The 8,758-nt window shown below is 41.1% G+C and overlaps 1 protein-coding gene across 3 annotated transcripts in view; it reads left to right on the top strand.

The window, feature by feature from the left end:
- Positions 1–8,758, top strand: part of COL4A3BP (collagen, type IV, alpha 3 (Goodpasture antigen) binding protein) — a 112,524-nt gene that overhangs the window by 61,181 nt on the left and 42,585 nt on the right. For all 3 annotated transcript variants that reach the window (XM_015420311.1, XM_015420296.1, XM_015420304.1), the window contains exons 5-6: positions 3,472–3,610; positions 5,288–5,368. In XM_015420311.1, coding sequence (XP_015275797.1) covers positions 3,472–3,610; positions 5,288–5,368 — 220 coding nt within the window. The remainder of the gene's footprint in view (positions 1–3,471; positions 3,611–5,287; positions 5,369–8,758) is intronic.

Below are 8,758 nucleotides of genomic sequence, written 5' to 3'. Positions count from 1 at the left end.
AGCCGGCGGACGGAGCCTGCCGCTCCGCCGGCCTGGAGTGGGTGTTTGGGGGGGGGAAAGCCGGCGGACGGAGCCTACCGGCTCCGTTCGCCGCTGGGCTGAATGGGCTCCTTACTGTTTGTCGGGAACAATGGCCGCTCAGAAGACGCTGGCTGCACGACTGGCTCCCTCCCCTCCCAGCCACCCAGCCAATGGCAGGTAGCATCTTCTGAGTGGCATTTTTTCCGTCCAAACACTAAGGGGGCGCATTTTAGAATTTTGGCACCGACTACTCGATTATAATAAGGAGAGATTAGTGTAGAGTACATGGGGAGGGGGAGAAAATCACATCTCTGAATGTATGCCTTTAATAAGCAAAATGGATGTTCAGGTAGAAAACAAGAATTTATATATATTGTTTTGAAAGCCTCAGTTTGTAAATTAAAGTGAAACATGCATGTTGGTGATAATGGTCTATGATTTGTAATATTTCGACTGAAATTCAAAAGCTAGTCATAATCCATACGGCAGCTCCAGTGTCATTGATCACCCTCAAATACTGTATCTTACCTGAGATTTGTATCAGATTGTGTAGCCTGACAAGAATGATTTTAAAAAACCCTTACAAATCCAGTTGCCATTGCATCTTGAAATCTGTTTGTGGCACCTGGAGCTCCAGTGTGGCCCCACCCCCATTTATCTTAGATATTCCCAGTTCCAAGCCCTTTCTTGTACCACCTCCACCTCCTCCTCCCTCGTGTTACATTCTTTCCTTTTTATCTCCATTCTGTGCCTTGCTCTCCTTCTGCCCTGCTTCCTTTCCATGTCTCTTTCTCCCTGTCCCCACAGCCAGCCGCTACTTAACTAGGTCTCTCCTCCTCTGGCCATAGCTGCCCCACCAGACATGTGCAGCCACACATTTTCCAGCCTGTGCACTTGGCGCTGGCAGCATCAAGCTCACTCCTCCTAGCTAGCTGATCATCAGGCTTGCTAGCATGGGTGGCTCCAGTGTTTGACAGTCTTTTGCCTTGCCAAGCCCTGGGTGTGTACATGGACCATGGTGGTGGGGGCCTCTCTGCAGGTGGACTATCATAGAGGGAGAGAGAAGAAAATCCCATTTCTTTTGCATTATTTATAGGGGGATCCTAAGCATATTTACATAGACGTAAGCACTGAGCTCAATGGGGCTCCCTCCCTAATAAGTGTGTTAAGGATTGCAACCTTAGACCCTACATTTACTATAACAATGTTGCGGGAGCGAGAATGTAACAGTCCAAGACACCAGCCTTTCAAGCAAGTCAGCACCCTTAAGGTCTTTCCAGCCTCTCAGCCTTGCCAGCTCTTGCTGCAATCTTTGCTGTGAAGTCCCTTATAGTAACCACACTGCAACAGTCCAGTGGTACACTATGTACAAGGGTTTTATTCACAACATATACAGACAAACTGCTTCGCCAGACACTCGGTTTCATCAGAAGAGATGTACATGGCTTCTGTACAACACATATATACATTGGTCCACCAATCAGCCACAAGCTGAGTCATGGTGACTGCACACTGTCCAGTGCCAGTCATAACCGGTTAGAACCAGTCTTATCACACCACCTGCTGACAGGTAGCTGTCAGTTAGATCACACTGATCTTCCTGCTGGAGATTAACTTACAACAAACAAATACCCAGGTCTTTGCTAATTTCAACAAGAGAAGAAAGATGAAAAAATATATAGTTGTGACTGAATTAACTTAGCAGTACATAATTCTGAAACAACATAGCCTCTTTTCCTGAACTCTTGGCAAAGTCCATAGATGGATTATTGGATCTTATTGGGTTATTTATTCTCTAAAGTCTCTTTATTAATTTTAAAAATAATTTTGCCACTTTTATGCACTTGCTTTTATAATCTATTATGCTTTCTTTCCTGAAACAATTGAGCTGATTCTGCACCCAGTTTTCCTTTTATACTTACATTGAGACACATGTCTTTCTTGTGAAAAATAAAAGATATAGCAGTAGCTTTATCCACCAGCTTCTATGGCAGTTAACAATGAGAAACCCATACTCCAGTTGTTCCAACACAAAACCACGAGCCCATTTCATCAGAAGCATGAAGGACTCACCCAAATACAGAGAACATTTTTAACAAATCAAAGCCAATCCAGTGATATCCATAGGTGACTAAGTCCTATGCAAAGTGTAACTGAATACAGAATAAATTAATGTGGCAGCCACTGGCTACTCAAAAACAAGCAAGATCACTAGTGTCTTGGTGGCAAAAAGGAACATTCGAAAAAAAGAGTAAGAAAAGTAAGCTTATTTTAAGAAAAGTGGTATATAAATGTTATCTAGTCTTTTACTTGTACACAGTTGAAAGATGGCGTAAAATGTAGTATTTTATTTTCAAAGTCTATTCCAGTTAATCATAACATATAGAGGTGATATTAAAGATAACTGATAAGACTAATAAAACTGTTTTTATTTCACAGTATTATTACTCTGGCACTCATGGGGAATGGGGGGTTGCTAGCTAATCAAATGTGTCAGATACTCAAGCTTATTGCTCTGCATTAACCCCTACCCAGAAGAATCCACAGCAACCAGACCCCACCCCACTGGGAATGTGAAGGCAGCATGCCAGGACCCTTGCCTTTCCCCCTGAAGCTACAAAATATTCCTGTGTAAAAGGCAAGCAGGCAGGTTACCTGTCCCCAGAGCCCTCCAGCAGAGCTGGTTCTTGACAGCTTGAGGCAGGCTGTTGGGAACCAGTCATGTGAAAATGATGTTGGCTAGCAGCACGTGCTGTCAGAAGCCCAGCAATGATCAGAGGGCATTAAGCCTGACCAGCTGGGGTAGGCACATGGTCCAAAAGAGCCAGGTACATGGTGCCTGAGGGAAGGAGCCAGATAACCAGGGTTTTATTGGATTTGTTATAAGTCTCACTCCTAAATGTTCTTTTTTGGATCCTCAATACAAAGGAAATTTATCAAGCCTTGTTTAAAAAAAGTTTTGATCATGTCTGCCAGATCAAATGGCATCATGCATAGTAACCAGAAAACTGCTCTATCAGAAAACTGATAATGGTTCTTTTATAGTTGAGTGAGCTTAGCAATACCGGCTCAATACCACCTCAGCTAGGGCCAGGGCCTTTTCAGCTCTGGCCCCTGCCTGGTAGAACCCTGCCAGAAAATATCCAGGCCCTTCAGGACGTACTACCTTTCTGTAGGGCCTGCAAGGCAGAGATGTTTTGCCAGGCCTTTGGGTGAGGACAGCAATGGTTGGCACTCTCATAACACCAGGGGGCTGGTGGGAACAGAAATTTTTCACCATCTCAGATAATGGAATGGTAGTGTTTGAAATATATTGTTTTTAGTAGGCTTTAATGTTATTTAATGGAGTATTATTATGTTGTTTTTGATGTAAGCCATCCTGAGCCCTTATTAAAGTTGAATTTAATAATAAATAAATAAAATATTTTGTTTTAATCCCTACATTTTCAGAAGGGTCACAGTTTGCGTGAGAAGCTTGCTGAAATGGAAACCTTCAGAGATATCTTGTGCAGACAGGTTGATACGTTACAGAAATACTTTGATGCCTGTGCAGATGCTGTCTCTAAGGATGAACTCCAGAGAGATAAAGGTATTTCACCTGAAGTCAAAAGGCATAACATTCTAGGATTTCATTAAAAAGTGTTTTCAGTCTTTACCTGGCAGTCTTCTTAGCAGCAGGTAATGACTCAGATCCAGCCAGCTTTCTGGTTCTGACAAAGAGAGATGTAGTCCTTTTTAACCACTAAAGAAGGCTATGCTGATCATCATCTACAGTAGCCACATGAGAGGTGCTGTAGTATGGATGGGATTAGAATGACGTGTTTTTTTAAAAAGCTGGCTGGATCCAACCCAGTGTTGAACCCAGGGTCTAGCTCATTTGCTATTGACTCCTCTTCTCCTTTCAGATTCCTATCTGATACCATAAATTACCCACCTTGTGTCCTGATAGAAGAAAGGTGGACATAACAGTAATCTCATGCCAGCCCGCTGTTGCTGTGTGAACTCCCCTTTAAAAAGGGGTACTTGTAGAAACAAAGCGCAAATGCATTCATGATATTAAAATAAGAAATCTAAAACTGTTTCAGTCTGGTCCTATGCAAGTAGGAAAGAAGTCCTACAGAGTTCGGTGAGGATTAGTTCCAAGAAACCATGAATAGAATCAGCCTTAGCAGCAGAAATACTAAAATACACAGTTAAGCAGGAAGGAAATTTCACTGTTTGCTTTGATACTGATTTTACTGTTATTGGCCAGCCATTCTCTGTATTAAATCTTGACATTTACAGTAAATTTGTAAATGTAGTAATGAGGTCAGCCAAAGATTGCTTTCCCCTCTCCTAGGAAGCCGAAGGCATAACATTTCTTAAGTGTGTGAAGTCATGGAGTGACTCATCTGAAACGAATAAATCACTAGAGCATATGATTAAATCACTAGAGCATATGCTCTGCTGAACTGGTGTTTTCAAGTAATCCCCAAATAGTACAGCTGTACTACCTCCTGTATTTGGGTTTCTACCTTTCCTCTCACACATACACGCATTAAAAGGAGATGTGCACTTTTAACATATGAGAATGCTCATCTTGTTTTCCTGTGTGAAATGTATTTCCATGTAGGAAAGCAGCTTTTAAAAAAATCTCTAGTAAGAGAAGAAGAAGAAGAGATTGGATTTATACCCTGCCCTTCACTACCCAAAGGTGTTTCAGAGCGGCTTACAAACTCCTTTCCCTTCCCCTCCCCACAACAGACACCCTGTGAGCAGTGTTCCCTTTAAGCTGTGGAGTCTCGTGAGCAAAAATTCTACTTTGTGAGCTACTGCCATTAATGTGGTGAGCGAGCGATTTGGCTCCTGCATAAGTGAGTTTGCTCTGGAGCCATCCTTCCTGAGCGAAGACAGAAATGTATGAGCCAGAGGCTAAAAATCTGTGGGTTAGCTCACACTAACTCAGCTTAGAGGGAACACTGCCTGTGAGGTAGGTGGGGCTAAGAGAGGTCTTGACAGAAACTGCTCTTTTTCAAGAACTTATCAAGCTCTTATCAGAACTACGCTTGACCAAGGTCATCCAGCCAGGTGCAAGTGGAGGAGTGGGGAATCAAACCCGGTTCTTCAGATTAGAGTCTGCGCACTTAACCCCTACATCAAACTGGCTCTCTGAGCAGAAAAACTGGCTGACTTTCCAGATATTATTGCGGTATTAAAGGTGCCCCCCTGCTATTGACCTTGAGATTCTCAACTAGATACTTTAATTAATAATCTCTTTCTCTTGCAGTGGTAGAAGATGATGAAGATGATTTTCCTACAACACGCTCTGATGGAGAGTTTTTGCATAATAACTGTAGTAAAGAAAAATGTGAGTACATGTAAATTTATGATAACTTAAGTATTCAGTTGGTAAAAGAACAACCTAGGGGCCAAATCAAAAGTGCGTAAAATATAAATTAACTTTGAGATCAACTGTCTAAGTAGAATCAGCCATCCAAAGGCACACAACCTGTTTTTTAAATGTTAATACTGTAGAACTTTAGGAGTTCAAAGCTTTTATTTTGCATTTTCCACTATTAGTAACAGATCCTGTATAGACAAAAATATGTGTAGAATGTGGTTGGGAAACAAGTGTTAAGCCATTCTCAGTGTTACTTTAATAACATGGTTCGTTTTAGCATTCAAAAGAGAAGCCAATGTTGGATCAGGCCAATGGCCCATCCAGTCCAACACTCTGTCCCACAGTGGGCAAAAATACCAGGTGCCATTAGGAGGTCCAGCAGTGGGGCCAGGACACTAGAAGCCCTCCCACTGTTGGCCCTCCCTAAGCACCAAGAATACAGTGCATCAATTGCCCCAGACTGAGAGTTCCTATCTATACCTTGTGGCTAATAGCAACTGATGGACCTCTGCTCCATATGGTTATCCAATTCCCTCTTGAAGCTGTCCATGCTTGTAGCTGCCGCCACCTCCTGTGGCAGTGAATTCCATGTGTTAATCACTCTTTAGGTGAAGAAGTACTTCCTTTTATCCATTCTAACCTGACTGCTCAGCAATTTCATTGAGTGCCCATGAGTTCCTGTATTGTGAGAAATGGAGAAAAGTACTTCGTTCTCAACCTGCTCTATCCCATGCATAATCTTGTAAACCTCTATCATGTCACCGCTCAGTCATTGTTTCTCCAAGCTTAAGAGCCCCAAATGCTTTAACCCTTCTTCATAGGGAATGTGTTCCAACCCTTTTATCACTTTTTCTGCACTTTTCCCAGTGCTATAATATCCTTTCTGATATCCTTTCATTAAGTTTAAAATTGCTTTGATGTGTTTTTCTTGGTAACGTGGAAAACTGGTGTCCTAGACTTAAGCATACAATTATTTAAATTTGTTTTCCATTTGATTTTTTGGTAGACCTGTTAAAACTCTGATCTTCTTTGCAGTAGAGAAATGATTCAGTTGGCTTGACATGATTGCTTGTAGATGCTCTCACGTGCAGGGAAAAGTCTGCTTACTGTACTAAGAAGATTCAGGTGACTGACTTGATCCAGGAGGAGTGACTGAATCTGATTAGCTCCTTGCTATGTTCAGGAGCTTATGGCAATGAAGCAGAAGGGATGGGTGTAAGGTTCAGGGTTAATTTTGTTACAGACATCCCTTTTAGGGAAGATCTTGACAGCTCATGATGTCTACAGACTCAAGGATGTCTACTGTGAGCTGCTGAGTTACCTGAACTAAGAAACAAGATGAAAGGCAGTGGCACAGGAATATATGAAAACAAGAAAAAAATGCATGTGCCCAAATTTTAACACCAATAATCAATTAATTTAATGATAGTAAGACATATAAAGTACTCAGAACAAATTTTCCATAAACAGGTAGAAATTCACTGGTAAAGTTGATCACAGGTAGAAATTCACAGGTGGTGGTTTTCCACAAACAATTTGTAATAAATTCAAAAAAGTCCTTGAACTGTAAGGATGTAGTAGTGTCTCTGCCAGCTGACTTGACAGACCCTTGATTCTAAATCCATTTAAATAATTTTTTTCAACAATCATGCTGGATTCAACATTTCAAAGATTCATATAGACATCCATAAAGCATATTCATGTATAGCAATCCTCAGTGATTCCTTTTAAGTACAATAACATAATACCATCAACATACAAGTAACTGAACTCATAATATTGTAAGCAAAATTCAACATGAAATATTTCAATAGTGGTCCCACCCAATGCAGAATCAATGCAGAATCTATCATTTCTTGGAACTTGCCTTCAGAATTCTGAAGCATTTCACCATTTTCATTAGAGGGAAAGGTTCTCAAACAATGTAGAATTAGCTAGTGAAATAAATATTCTGCAGTCCCCAAAAACAGATGGTTCCATTAATTGGATTCCAGCTTCTCTGACTACCATATTCTCTATAGAAAACAAGTCAAATCATTTTGAGAATTTACGCCCAAAAGTTCTAATGCTCCAAATCTAAAAATGAACTGTGCTTCAAGCTGTAGTAATGTTTTTAACGTCAACTCTATTGTAGCAATGATGTTTAAACTTATAAAAACGTACAAATCTGATATCCTCTGGTTTATGCCCTTCACTGATAAAGTGAGATGTAAAAGGGGCTTCAGTCAATTTTGTTTTCACCCTCGATCTATGTTCCAAAATGCGAACCCTCAAAGGTCTTTCACTTTTTTTACTCTTTCCTAAGTACCACAACCCACATGGGCAGAAAATCAAATATAAGACTCCTTTGGACATGCAATTAATGAAACTGTTAATTTTCAGAGTCCTCCCAATACTATTTGGCAATGAAACAGAAGGGATGGGTGTAAGGTTCAGAGTTAATTTTGTTACAGACATCCCTTTCAGGGGAGAGCTGACAGCTCATGACTCAAGGATGTCTACTGTGAGCTGCTGAGTTACCTGAACTAGCCAGTCTTTTGTCCCCCTGAAAAGGGGGAGAATTCTCAACACAGATTAAAACTCCGACAGAAAAATAAAAGGGCTCAAAGCAATGTGTTCTTTCTGAGATTTTATTTAAAAAATTAAATAAGCAGGACAAGGAGCAAGCAGAGATAAATTGAAGCAGTCTCTTTCAAGTCATCATTTCCAGGCTCTCTGCTGTCCTCTCCTCCAGTTCATCTTTTGTAAGCCAAAGCCAGAAAGTGTTCTCAAAACATCTCAGTTTTCAGACTTGTGTCATGGCAGGCTTTTACATAAACAGTTTTTCCAGAACAGGATTGTCTCTTGGGTAAGCATTCGTGGGCATCCCCAACCACACATAAACAGGTATCTGTTGTTCAGAAACGCAGATTCAGCTCACAGGCTGAGCTGAATTAAGACTGTCAGAGTTCAACACAGAAATTTCTTTAAGCCCAGAAAGGCTAAGAAAACATGGTACTGTCCCAGTTTGCCTGGGATGAATCCATTTTAGGACATGCTTGCAATGATAGCAAAAGAGCTAATGGCTTCTGCCACCATTATATCTGCATAATGTTGTCCAGTGAAGCTTTCAAGAGTCATTCAGTGTTTTGTTTTAAGAATAAATGGCAGGTTACCTTCTGGTTGTCACTGCGCGAATCAGATAAAGTAGTTCTAATCCACTCTAGCTTGGAGTTTTCAATAGTTGCTCATGATCTGGACATTCCCTCTCCTCTTTGTAGTTCCCTGATGTGTTTCATCTTCTGCACACAGAGTGACATGAGGCTTACTCGCTGCTTGTTTGCCTAACCTTTGTCCTTTGTTATATCCAGATGTTAG

This window comes from Gekko japonicus, unplaced genomic scaffold, assembly GCF_001447785.1.
Source record: "Gekko japonicus isolate JY-2015 unplaced genomic scaffold, Gekko_japonicus_V1.1 scaffold412, whole genome shotgun sequence".
Taxonomy (NCBI): domain Eukaryota; kingdom Metazoa; phylum Chordata; class Lepidosauria; order Squamata; family Gekkonidae; genus Gekko; species Gekko japonicus.
The sequence above is the reverse complement of the archived record's forward strand: the minus strand, read 5'-3'. Positions and strand labels throughout refer to the sequence as shown.